The sequence below is a fragment of the Sparus aurata genome, chromosome 3, assembly GCF_900880675.1.
Source record: "Sparus aurata chromosome 3, fSpaAur1.1, whole genome shotgun sequence".
Taxonomy (NCBI): domain Eukaryota; kingdom Metazoa; phylum Chordata; class Actinopteri; order Spariformes; family Sparidae; genus Sparus; species Sparus aurata.
The window spans coordinates 4,614,072-4,628,366 of record NC_044189.1 but is presented as its reverse complement, the minus strand read 5'-3'; the positions used below and the strand labels follow the sequence as shown (position 1 = coordinate 4,628,366).

The window sequence follows — 14,295 nt, the reverse complement described above, 5'->3', positions numbered from 1 at the left end:
ATGTTATGTTTTCCCTAATCACTGTTTTGTTGCTGGTTGGTTGGTTTGATGGGTCTCGACCAGAATAGTTAACTTTTATTATGGATCTGTAATAAAGGGACACATCCAGCTATCATTTTCTGGCCTTTTTTTATTTTGCAAGACGGGAGTTTTTCAACATTTCCCTCAAAGGTCCTGTTTGTAAGAAAAGTGGATTTTTGAACTCATCAAAAATTGATGCTTTGGGATTGTAGGACGGGTCGGCCAGCATCCCACGGCGCCATTTATCTGACAAGTTGGGACTGAGAGTGAAAAATCTACTTTTCTTACAAATAGGACCTTTAATAATGTATGAATTTTGCTGAAAAAGCTTATTTAGGTGTCTGGTATCTGTCAGTTAGTACAATGTGATGCAAATCAAACAAAAATCCATGTGTTTTATTTGATGATGGACTAGACTTATATTTAGACCTATGCCTGCTCAAATGTGATTGGTCAACACTATTCAACCACAAATGGAGGCCAGATTGTTTCCAATACCAACAATCCTATCCTTTTCCTACAAATTCTGGGTAAGCCTTTCTTTTACAGTCCCCCAATTACCAGGTTTTTACCTGGTAAATTCACGGTAACAAAAAAGTGTTACTAGGTAATTACCAATGGTAATAAGAAAGTAATACAATACCTAGTAACTCATTTGTGTTAACATATATTTACTGGGTAAATAGCTAGTAATTAGGAAACTGCAGCTACCTGCTTATTACCAGCAGTAATTACCCAAGAACACGCTATAATTTACCATATAGTTGCCAGGTAAATGCCCAGAATTTTGGCCATAGTTTCATTGTATTTACTTTCTGTATTCATATGCAGATAATTGTTTATCAAGATTTATATAAACAAGATCCAGACATCAGCACTTGCATTTAAAATGTTAGAACAAAAAGAACGAGATGAAGAATACTGACATACTGAAACCTTTAAATATTCACATTAAGGGGGAAATTACAACATTCCATATGTTATTATAGACCACAAAAGATATAAAACAATTTACAGTACAACAACAGCCCACTGCCTTTTTTTGACTATAGTGATAACCAATAGTCATAGAAGTATGAAAGAAAACTTAATCTTTATGTAATTCGTACTTGTCAACTGATTAGACCAAACAACAACATATTTAAAGTTAGTCTCTAAACGTTGAGATTTTAATCATCAATCAAGATGATCATCCTTCACTTCTCATCCCTGTGATCACTTTTAAATGAAGCAGCATTGGTGTCATTCATACATCCTGCAAGAGACAAGGAAGACAAGAAAAGTAAAAGGTTACATCATCAGCATATAGATTGATTTAATCGTTGATTACAGTGGTGGTATAATTGCAAAAAATATACTTTTATTTGAAAAAGAGAGAGAGTTAATTCCCTCTATAATCTTTATAATTTACAATTATCCAAAATAATAGGCAGTGCTGGTTGGCTGTGCAAAAATAAAGCACTTGCACAAAATATTCACTCCTCTGTGTTTTAATAATGTAGACTTTGAATCAAATCATCAAAACGAGACAGAGCCTCTAACATTTATGTTCTACACTTCTACACTGCAGTGACATCATCGTTATAAGAAACCGGTTGGAAATGAAGATGTGAATCATAAAATCTCCACAGGAGTTCTGTTGGGAAATACAGTCAGAACCAAAAGCTGAAGGCTGGCTGTGGAGAGAATTTGTTGCAGAACATTTCTTTGTAGTGATTTTTATTTCCAGTGCATCTTGAGCTCAGCCAGAACATTTGGACTTGGCGATTATGTCAAATTGTGCACAGATTGTTTTCCGTCACCAGGAATCGTTACATACTGTAGTGTGAGTCTCATTGTTCAGACTCACGCTGCCGGTTCTGTTTAGTCTCTGCTGCACACCGACACTCTCCACCTTCCTCTCACTCAGCCTCACTCTCATACATATGCAGGTCTCATTTTGTTCCCTTTTGCTCTACCTTACCAACATACACTGCACCCGTCCTCCGGCTGCAGCTGAACCCACTCCATCCACGCCTTTCTTCATCTCCTATCCCCTCATCACCTGCAGGGCTTTCTCTGCTTCTTCATTCTGCTTGTACTCACCACTTTACTCTCTGTGGTCCTGCTCCTGCCGGTTCCTCTGGGTCCATCTGTGCGCCGGCGTGCTGCGACTCAGACCTCAGACTGAGACCGGATTGTGGAAGAAAAAGAAATTAATACAACCATTCCGAACTTTATCTCTCTGAGGATGTGACCTGACCTGCATACTCTCCTCTTTTTCTCTTCTGTTGGCTTCTTTAGAGACACTCGCTATGTCTGAATTCTATACTACACACAGTAAATGTCCACTTGTTGTACCAGTTTTCAATTATTTTATATTAATATTAAAAAACTACATACAATTATATATCTGTTTCACTCGCTGTATATATTTACCTTTGTGTTAATTGTGCTATTTTGCTTTTAAACATATTTATTCATGTATATCTGTATAATTCCTTTTTTTGCATTTCCTACATTTAGTTTTTCCAAAATGTATTTCACAACAATATATTTTTGCACCAGAGTGTGCGGAGTGTTTTGACTTAAGTGAAATTTCTACTAAGTCCCATTATTTGGAAACCCAAAAACTTGTTATCCAGAAAACAAAACCCAGTGCTCCAAAATCCTGTTTGCTGCCACAGATATAATAATGTTTGGGTTTGTGGTTCTGTGTAAGACCAGAACGACAGCCTATCAAGGGAACAAACTCCTGCAGATTCAGCACCACGAACAGAGAGAGTGTCTCTTTTCAGAGCAATGGCCGTTTGTTTGCAAGATAACAGGTTGTTGGACAAATGGACTTTCGATCCAGCTGAACATTTGTTGGATTATTGGGGGTTTCGTAGCAATTTAGCTTATCTAGCATAGTGTTCATTACACCTGACACACAATAAGAAACCGTTTGAAACTACTTTTACCCGACAAACCCCCCTAATGCTATCACTGGAAAAGAAAGGGATGTTTACGGGAAAGATTTGTCTCACTTCTCGGGATATTATCATCTTCCCATCAGACTCACACATTTTCTGAAATCATCCCAGTGGGTGAATTCTGACACTTCGGTAAGATTGAAGGAAAAAGAAGCCGCCTTGCTCCTCTCGAGACTTCAGACCCGAACTCGTATTTACAATATCATCCGTGTGTTTAAAGTGCTAATCCGCAAGATCCTCATTTCAATTCCGACGACGTCTTCGTTGATAAACAGCGATCGCTCCGAAAGTTTGTGCTCTGCACTCCAACAAATCCTTATCTGTTAACTTTTACAGTTGCCCCGTTTAATCCTTCATGTCAGCCGGATTTAATTATTAGGAAAATAAACACAATTAAGACGTCTGAGCATACAGGGATGAGTAGCTGCAGGTTGTGTCGGTTATTTACGCTGTTAACTGGAGAATTGTGTTATAAACAGCCACATAAATCACCCGAGTGTTTGAAACTCTGCGGAATGATGACTCAGTTTTTCCTCTCCTCTGTCTCCTCTCCAGGGTCTCCTGTCCTCATCAGGTGAAGCACTGTGAGCCCCTCTCCTCCCTCCCTCCTCCCCCACAGACGTCACCCACTACCCCAAAAAATCCCCCGAATCCCACCTGGCCTCACCTGCCAAACCCCATCCGACAGCTGCCACTGGCCCTCCCTTTACCCCATGGTGGCCCCAAGGCCCGCCCTCTCACTGCTATTGGCTGTCCTGGCCTGCACGGGGCCCGCACGCCCCTCGCCCCCCCTGCTGCTCCGGCCCCGGGAGAGAGAGAGGGACTCTGGTGGCGTTAACATCGCGGTGGTCCACTCGGGCTCCTCCCTGCTCCCGGAGACGGCGGTGGTGGGAGGTGCGGGGGTTGGTGAGCCGGGGTCAGGGCCGGGGCCGGGTCCGGGGCCGGGAAACGGTCCAGGAGGAGGAGGAGGAGGAGGAGGAGGAGGAAAGGGAGTAACGGATTCAGCTTTTCTGGAAGGGGCGGCTGCGATGGCCTCGTTTTCCTCCTCCTCCTCGTCATCCCTGTCACTGGCTGCGCTCGTGGGGGAGACAGTGATGACGCCGTCGGGACAGGCCAACGTCATCTACCTGACCGTGAACGAGAGCAGCCCGGGCAGCCTGCTGCTGCAGCTGTGTGAGCTGCTGGCCACCACACCACTGCAGGTAGACCTCCAACAACCCACACCTGTCCCAGATCTCACTGCCAGATCAGCAGTTACAGATCTGGGTAACTTATAATGCATCGACTGTACGCACAAATAGACGAAGCCATCAACATTTCTGGATGGTTTCTGTCATTTTAAGTAGCTTGTCATGCTGATGTAAGTTCAGCCATCCAATTTCCCTCATGTGTTTGGTTTTATTTAGTTATTTGATGCTATAAAAAGGGGCTAAAACATGATGATTGACGGCTAAGCCCTGCTCGTGAAATGAGCTGGCTCCTGCCCTGATCGCTACTGCACACACTCTGCCTCTTAATATGTCATCAGCACAATATGGCAGCGCTCGTATCCATTATAGTTTAGCTTCATTTTTGAGAGGAAGCGGAGATGCGTCGCCCATCATTATATATCACTGGCGCGACAAAACACAAAAGTCATGATTTAGTACGTCCCTTCTGTACATATTCAGCGCATAAGGGGAAATAAAACAACACTTATTTTGAAGAAGTGAAGACTTGCAATTAATCTTAAGGCACTCAAGCTCACATTGTCAATAAGAAAACACACATTACACTCCTGTTGGTAACTGCAGTTCGTCCACAACACACTGACTAACATGCACAAGTGAGACATAGTAGAAGAATTCTAGTTGGTCACATATCCACATCGTTAAACACTTTATAACATTAGTTACTGTTTTGTTCTGGTGGTCAGAACCAGCAGTGAGAGGCTTCCTTGTTTCACTAATCGAGACTTTCAGGTTTTGTTGTTTTAACAGCGTTTTAGTCCAGTTCCCTTAATTCTTGTGCGTTGTTGCTGTAGCTAATTGGGGACCTGTAACGCTCCCATACATTGGATCTAAACATCATTGGAGGATTCGCTCTGATATCTCTTCTGTGTTTGCCTTTGGATGGCAAACTGACTAACTGGACTGGTCCAAACAGCATGCTAATGCTCACTGAAGAAACTTTCCATGTTAAGATCTCCTTCAACACTGGTCCTGGGGCAGTGATGTGCACAAGGGGGCAGAGGGGGCAGTCGCTCCCCCTCGTGGCTCAATTGTTGAAAAACGCGCGCTAAAGTGCCCTCCTGGGAGCCAAAACGTGTGCTAAAGTGCCCTCTTGGGAGCCAAAAAAGCGTGTCAAAGTGCCCTTTTGGTTGGCAAAATGCACTAAACTGCCCCCTTGGCTGGTTAAAACATGATAAACTGCCCTCTTGGGAGCCAAAACACGTGCTAAATTGCCCTCTTGGGAGCAAAAACGTGCGCTAAAGTGCCCTTCTTTTCGCCCCTGCCCTTCAAAAAGTCTGTGCACGCCACTGTCCTCGGGACACCTGCTCCAGCACACCTGGATCAAATGATCCGCTCATCACTTCGCTTTACTGACGCCTGATAACGACCGATTTATTTGAATCAGGCGTGTTAAGGTCTAAAACTACAGGGCGGTGACCTGTGGACCAGGACTGACGCACACCTCTCTACAGATTCAGCATATTTCAGCTGTTTTACCAAAATACAAACTGTTTTTTACTTGTTCACGTTCATGTTCATTGTCCTGTTTGTTCGTCTTCTCACTCATTCATTCACTCATCGTGTAAGAGGAGCAGATCTGAGCCTCAGCCGTGAGAGCTGCATGTGCTGCTGACAGAGGTAACTGAACGCACCACCGCTCATTCATTCACTCATTCATTTATTCCCTTATTCACTCCTATAGATGCATATATATTATTTATGTATCTGTTTATATGTAGCTGTCTGTCTGTCTCCATAGAGTCTCGCTCTAAACATCTAGGATCATATATGACATTAACTCTTTAAAGTAACACTTGCAGTCTTATTTCCAGGTCGTGTCTATTTGCATATGAAATGCTTCCCTGTGAGAATTGAGCTGTCAGCTGCACTTAACTTCAATTTGCTTCCCTCTGAATTGCAAACAGGAAAACAAGCGTTAAGTCATCAAGCAAGCCTCAAATCACGGTCGCTCCGCCTCGTATCATTACAGAAAAGTAATGGCAATTGCCAGAACTGCATGCGTTTATCCGTAATTTATTACCGCCGCTGATGGATCTTTCTTGAAGAGTAATCACGTCAAAATTACCAAAACATGCATCCAAAGACTCTGCTGGTTTGCGGCAGCGGTTCGGCATGTTTCCAGCATGTTAGTAAGCCCATGTAGGATCCGAGGTGGCCCATAAGCCCGGAGCTTATCTGTTGTTTCTGTGGTGTAAAGCAGCTTAAGCTGTAGGGCTACAACACACACTCCTCTCCTGACAGGATGCCGGTCCACTGCAGGGACTTAACACCGATTTTTATCTCTGTGAACATTGATTGGCAATCAAAGCAGCCAAACAGTCCCGTTTTTAAAAGCCTCCAACAGTTGTTTCATTACTTCATTAAACTCTTTAGAAAGAGTCTCTTCAGATATTTGTTAGCTGGGTGAGAAAATAAAGTCGTTACTAGAGTGAGATGTTATCTGAAGGACTCCGAACAGAATGTGAACGTGCACACTGTCCCAGGACATTTTGCTCACTCGTTCCTCCTTTAATTTATTCTCGTGGTGCGTAAGAATAAAAGAAACTGCAGCTTTGATGAAATGAGGCTGATGTAACACCTTTTGTGTTTCACTGTGCGACCTGTTTCTTTTACTTCCAGGGTTTGGTGTTTGAGGAGGAGAGACCGCCGCCGCCGAACCGCGCCCCTCTGGCCCCCATGCTGGAGTTTGTCTCCGCCCAGACGGGGGTTCCCGTGGTCGCCGTAGGGGGAGGGGCCAGCCTGGGGCGAGAGCCACAGGTAGAGAAACAAGCACGTTACCTAACGTTGCATCATCAAGCATTTTTAATTTCATTTCATTTGGACTAAAGCAAGAATATCTGCGGCTTAGAGGATTAAACTGTAAGAAATAATGAGCCAGTTGAAGATTTAGCTCCACAGAAAATGTTCACCTGTTCTTCTACTTCAAGGGTTATTATGTTTTCGGATATGACTAATGTTGCTTACCATCATGGGGTACACTGCGATCGACCCAATCATGTATTATATCAGTACATTTTGGAACATTTTGTCCTGTTGTAGTTCTTTTTGAAGTGGGTAGGAATGAATGTGTTCTTGAGTCCAGTAGTCAAGGGAAACTGTTTCTTACTGGTCTGATTCCTCATGAGCATTACACTCTCGACAGGGTTATGTTTATAATGAATATTTCATTTGAGTAATAAATAATTAAGCTTTAATTTTCAAACGAGAAACAAAGGCTGGAATAATACAGTTCCTTCAAAGTTAAAGTCATCATTAATTGATTTATTTGACCAATTAGGGGCAGTGGAACAATCTGTGAGCACAATATTAACATATAAGGATTTGAGTTGATGTGGTTACAGATCGATCAGACATGGAGCTGCAGGAACAGTAATTATATTTGTGCATTGTACTTTCTTTGTCTTTAAAAGTCCACTGTTGGTTCAAACTTCACCATGACGTACTTTGAGCTCCATCTGGTTCTTTAGTTCCTAAACGTTCCTATATCTTCACCTGCTAGCAGGAAGTGTACAGTGATACTTTTAGAGCTATTTAAAAGAGTGACCCCTCACACATTACAGGTAGTCATTAGATCTGTTATAAAAACATCTATTAGAGAAGCTTTAAGATCGGCATGGGACCTTTAGGAGACTGTGCCAGCAGAAGAAAAACACTCTCAGAACCCGTCGGCTATAGTCTGACAAAGATTTAGCCTCTAGTGTACACAGGGAAAACCTCTTCATCTGTACACAGCTCAGTTGCAAGAATAAGATGCAATATGCGTTATATAATGTTCACATTACGTGTATATGAGCTGACTTTCATGTTGCAGCTCAAGACTGCCTTTCAGTATTTGTAAGCTGACACCTTTGGATATTTTCAAGGAGACCTCATCAAATTCTGGCCTTGTTCGTGGCGACAAAACCAAGGATTTTCATCCAGAAACTGATCTTTACTGAACCATAAGAAAGTGGCTTTTGTGCCTGAACCTAACCAGATCACGAGCACAGCATTGTCCCAACATAGAATTGAAAATTGAACCTAAGGAAACATACATTCCCAACGTTTATTCTGGCGTTTGCGTTGCCAAATAATGAGCCAGTTGAAGATTTAGCTCCACAGAAAAAATTTCACATGTTCCTCTATTTCAAGGGTTATTATATTATTATGGTTTCTGATATGGCTATTGTTGCTTACCATCATTGGGTACACTGCGATCGACCCAATTATGTATTATATCAGTGCATTTTGGAACATTGTGTCCCATTGGAGTTCTTTTTGAAGTAGAAATGAATGTGTTCTTGAGTCCAGTAGTGGAGGGAAACTGTTTCCTACGAGCACAGCATTGTCCCAACATGGTATTGAAAATTGAACCTAAGGAAACATACATTCCCAACGTTTATTCTGACGTTTGCTTTGCATCAACCATTTTTCAACTCTGATTAGCGCCTTAAGACATGGGAGTGGAGCTGGAGTGGTCTCTACCTCTTTTGCTCTCCACATGGACTGTTTACCTGCGTGCAACCAAAGCTCGGTTAAGTCGAGTGGGTCAATACCACTCAGACAGCAAACAGAGACCAGAATGCTTCAGACACCAAAATCAAAAAAGTCCTTTACTTACAGATTCTGCTTTCATATACAAATATCTGGTGGTAGAAAATGAGTAGAAGTTACTCCAAACTGCACACATTAGTTTTGCATCATAGCGTCGGCACAGACTGGGCTCCTTTTTCCAGACATTACTCTGCACAAAAGTGAACATATCAGCTCTGGATGTGACACATACTTTAGGCCCATGAGTGTAATTGATGTATAAGAGTCGCTCTCTGTCACGGAGCACTAAAGCTCATAGTTTTGGTGCCAGAAAATAGAGCTGAGAGGGGAATCTATATTTTATTTCCGGCTGAAGTCCCTCGTAGGATATAGTACATTTTCTTAATGCTAAAGATATCAGGAAATATGTGGCTCTGACCTCGTCTCTAAGCAGTAATGAAGAAGAGGAAAATGAATTTTTTGTCAGAACTGCTCTAGTTCTGTCACTGCTGCTAAGCCCATCAGCATCAAAACGACTGAGGAGAGGATGTGCCGGACGTTTTCTATCTCACACTGTGAGCATAGCAGAAAAAGGTGTCATAGTAATTGCAATCAACATATTTTTACATGCCATCAACTTTATCATTTTTTTGTTTTTCAGATGAGTTCAGTGTCAAAACTCACAATCCAGTTAATCAAAATGTCTGATGTGTCCCCCCTCATTTTTAAATGCTCTGCTCGCCCCATTGTTACGCACTAATTAACGGGTATCAGCGCTTCAAGTGGCTAATCTGCGTGCGACAAAAGGTAATGTTTTGCTGACAGACATTAATGATAAGTAGATCAAGCTAACAAAGCAGTTTAGTGTGACAGGTGCGATGTTCAATAAGTGGGACAATTTGTTTTAAGTGGCTCGTGTTGACAGTATGATGCGGTTAATGGGGATTTCTTCATAACTGTGACTTCAGCGACACTAACGGTTGATGTAACACTGAACTGAACCGTCACCGCATCTGAACGAATTCATTATCAGACGCAGCTGTGTTGATGGAGGGAGTTTGCTTTGAGGTGCAGAACCACTGTTGCTCTTTTAGACTCAGTGAAGTCCCTTTGATTACATTTATACAATGTGCATCTGCCTCTACAGATTCTGGGCTTATTGTTGCTTCCATAATCACAGAAGAGAGATTGCGAGGGATACAAGGGTCATATCCAGAAAGAGCTAGTGCCAATTACCTTACTTGCTAGCTTGACTAGCTAAAAGAAAATCTTGCTGAAAGAATATACATCGATGACATGACATTAAAAGGACTAACAGATGATGTAATGTTCAGCTTTTGGAATGAAATGGGAAACTTTAGTTGCTGGTTGCTAACACCAATCACCAAACTACCAAACAACGCTGCAAACCAAGTAAACCACCTGGCAACAACACTCCCCGGTGTCTTTGGCCTCTCCAGAAGGACGATGCGCCAGCTACACCACAAAATACCTGCTCAGGAATGGCAGAGGAATGTGGCAAAGAGCTTGAGGCATCAACCTGACCTCCTAATTCCCAAGAACTCAATCTGATCTAGGAGGACCAACGTTGCAGCCAATTGGATCCACCGCCAAAGTCTTGCGTCCTTGCTTCAGTGGGTCAGATCCAAGTCAGATCCACATCCCTGCGATGGTCGATCTGGTGGGGAACAGGAGACTTTAGTGGCCGGGTCAACTTCGTCAGTCTTTCGGGTCTTTACTGAGCAGTTTTGTGGTGTGACAGGATGCACTGTTCTGCAAGGGGGGACCAACAACTGATGGGTGAGTTGGGCACATCAAATGGACCCAGCAAAATAGTTTAATTTATTAACTCCACCTGTTAGTCCTGTGTCCTTCACAAGAACCGCTTTCATCCAGATTTGATCCAGGGTCACTTTCACTCTACTGGACTGGAAAACAGACTCAAAATCAAGGGGTGTTCTGGGTAAAAATGGTTTACCAGCAGTGTGCTGTGATTTGGTTGATTGTTAGGCTTTTCCACTGCGTTTGAGTAGAAACGTTCTGTTAAGAAACGCTCCGGTTGTTTGACCTTGCCCGTTGGGGTTTACCAAAACTAATTGGCATTTTTGCCTCCAGGGTGACTCTGCGTTTGAGAAATATTTGTATAAATTAACTCTAATCGGTTCTTAATTGCCTTTGGGATGTAGAGTCATGCTTGTTTCCTGATACACGCCAAAAAAATTCTATCAAGCTTGTGTCAATAGTGTTTCTACATCTGTGACTTGGAACACGACGTCAGCCGTTCGTTGTTTCTGGTGAGTGAAGGGCACTCGCAGGGTATTTTAGCTCCAGCTTCCAAGGGGATGAGAAACATTTCTGTTTAATGTTTGAGCCGACACCACGATCGCTCCCAGCACGCTCCCTGTACACTCCTCTCTAACCTGCGTTAAGAACCGCAGACGAGCTTACATCATGAATCAGGCCGCAGCCGGTTTGATATTTGACCTAGTTCAGCGCAGCATAACCCGAGGTGAGCCCTGACGACGTGGGAAGGCAGCGTGATACTCCCTCAAGTTTTCCTCTTGATCATTAATTTAAACACATGCTCACTGCCGCTTTGTTTTATGCTCAGAAGGAGCTGAATAATTAATCGTTAACAGCGCGGCTGGAAAAGTTTTGGACAGTGTCAAAAAAAGTGCAGAGGCATGCACACTGTCATGATAAGTCCATCGTTCATTTCAGTATTCATTCCAGCTCTCGACCTATATGGATTATTCCACCCTGTTCCCTTTTGTTCAAGTTTTAAGAAAAAAAAACACAAAAGAAATGAATTCCTCTCTCAAACAGTGAGCGGCTCATCTATCCAGATTAAGTGCGACTGGAGCAGCGGAGAGGAAGGCGATCATTGTTTCTTTCATTGACACTGAAAGCCTCATTCAGAAGAGAGCCAAGGACTTTTTTTGACAGACAGACGGCGTTATCCCTCCGAGTGTTCCCCCTCTCAATAAAACTGAAGTCAAGTCATCCACCAAAGGCGAGACGAGCTGAACTGAATGAGAACTAGTTCAGACTGCTACTGTATGGATCCCCTTCACTGTAAGATAAGTGGAAGTCTTACAGTATTCAGCCGGCAGTCCCTGAATCACGTTAATGACCGTTAACAGCGAATCAGTGCCGGTGCAGAGAGTTGTGTAAGAGGTGAGCTAGAAAGAGCGACACAGAAGTGTGTGGTCATATAAAAATATCACATTTTCATGTCATTTCTTTATAACTCTGTATTCTCTCCTCACTACTGAAGGGCTCGTAGATATATGAATGTCTGGATTTCAGGCTGCAGATTGGAGTCCGCTTCCTGTCCCAGATTTTTATTTTTTGTACTAACCTTAAAGCATAAGTATGGTTAATTATAGCTGCATTATATTTTTATATTTCATGTTGTTGCTTTTGATAGCTTCAAGCCCAGAATGTGGCATTGAAAAACAGGTCCAGTGGAACAACAAGCGGGACAGATAACAGTGATTCTCCATTTCTTTAGAGGCATTTACTGTATTAAGAGTTGATTTCTTCAAACCTGAGTTCATTGTGTGTCTCTTTCAGGAAAGCGGCTCCATCTATCTCCAGTTCACCTGCTCCACCTCTCTCCAGCTCGAGGTCATCTTCGAGGTGCTTGAGGAGTACGACTGGACCGCCTTCTCCGTGGTGACCACCCGGCACCACGGCTACGAGGACTTCCTGGCCATGGTGGAGGGGATGACGGACGGTTCGTTCATTGGCTGGGAGAAGAAGAGTGTTGTGATCCTGAACGTGACCGACGACCCTGGTGGGGCCCGAACCAAACGGCTGCTCAAAGACAACGAAGCCCAGGTGAGGGGAACAAAGACTCTCTGCTGAACACAAGTGTCAAATGCTTAAAGTGAAACTCTCGCCAAAAGGCAACCGAGGCTTTATTTGTGATATATGAGTCAAACCTTCGTGTAAACGCATAACTACGACGAAAGAGGCACTTTTAAGATTTACTGTGGTTTCGTTTTCGGGCAAGCTAATTTTCAATGGGAGTGCTACGGGCACCGCGTGAATGGAACCAATCTTTAGTGAAAAAAAAGACCCTTCCCTCCACTGTTACCCTGACCTCCAGCCCTCAGCTGCTAACTTGTACATTATAGGTCCCACAGAAGAGATAATCATACTCTTTTGTAAAGTGCAAGTTGTCAAGTTAAATACATTATCTAAGTTACAGCAAACATATAAAGTGTGGCTCGTTAAATCCATCACCAGACTTCACCAGTTCAAACAAACAACCTATACGTCCGTGTTCTGGGGGAGATTGTTGTTATGTACTCACAGGATCACAGACAGACTCTGATGTTAATCTTAATAATCTTCATTGGTTTGGTGTCTTCAAACAAAACTGGCAAGATAATGACGCACTGACGAAATGAGTGAATTTTGGGACTTGTTTGTTAGGATCTAAACTGAGTCTTGAGATTAAAAACGTGTTTGTTGTAGATGCACCACGACACATGAGTCCATGTTTCTTGGTACAAAGAGGAAAGCTAATGTGGGGGGAGGCTTTAGGGTCTTTGTGCATTGTCTTGTCATCAGCCAACGAAACAGAACTGACAGTTGCATGAAACTACAAAAATGTAAATACGAACTTCCCCCTTTTTGGTTTTTCCTCTTTGTGCTGTTGCAGAAAGAAAACATGCATTTTCCGTCGGGCTCTCAGAAATAACTCAATACCGGGCTAATCTGCTTTGTCGGATCAATATATTTGGAGTTCCCTGTTTGCACTCACAGTTTTGACATTTATAAGTTAACGCCCTGAGACGTTTTAACCAGAGGAAAGGTTTGGAGGAGGATTGTCTCCTTGCTCGCAGTGAAAGGCTTGTTTAGAGGAGGTTGACTGAGGACGCACAATTCATTTACGCTGACATCCTGGGGGACCACTTACACACAAACACCCACCCACACACACACACACACACACACTTACACCTGGGAGCTTCGCAGTGTGATCGCGGCATTTCACCGTTGCAGCTCTGCAGCTTTCACAACATTAAGACGCCAAACCTGCTCGTCACAACATAAACAGACGCAGTTTTAAGCTGTTTCAATAAACTTTATCGGAACAGCTCCGGTTTCTTTTGAGTGGTTCTGACTTGTTAACGATCACATCAATCACAGTGAAGGAGGGAAAACGTTTAGAGGTTGTTCGCAAGAAAACTCCCTGTTTTATACTGTCCCTGCTCAAGGATACACCTCATTGCCGCATTCGCAGATGATATGTCTTCAGGTTTTTCCACTGCACTTACACAAAGACGTATCCATCCCTAAGAAGCTTTTTTAAGCTGAGCATTATAAAGCTCTGGGCTCTTTTGATTAGCAGCCTCTTAAAAGTGCAGCTTTAAAATGAAACAAGCCTCAGACTTCAGACTGAGCAGCGAACTTGTTCTAACCTTTAACAACATAAAAGGTTAAAAATGAATCGACTCCTTTTCCTCGTAATTGCTGTTAAACATAAAAGCTGCAGACAAACAGCCTAGTCCGGCAGAAACAGGCAGGACGGGCGTGACGATCCGGCCCGACCCAGCTGAGGT

At 43.1% G+C, this 14,295-nt stretch overlaps 1 protein-coding gene across 1 annotated transcript in view; it reads left to right on the top strand.

Annotated features, from left to right (window-relative positions):
- LOC115579192 (glutamate receptor ionotropic, NMDA 2D-like) overlaps window positions 1-14,295 on the top strand; it is a 224,159-nt gene that overhangs the window by 87,293 nt on the left and 122,571 nt on the right. The window contains exons 2-4 of the mRNA XM_030412752.1: window positions 3,531-4,177; window positions 6,827-6,964; window positions 12,296-12,562. Of these exons, the coding sequence (XP_030268612.1) occupies window positions 3,689-4,177; window positions 6,827-6,964; window positions 12,296-12,562 (894 nt within the window). The 5' untranslated portion in view covers window positions 3,531-3,688. The remainder of the gene's footprint in view (window positions 1-3,530; window positions 4,178-6,826; window positions 6,965-12,295; window positions 12,563-14,295) is intronic.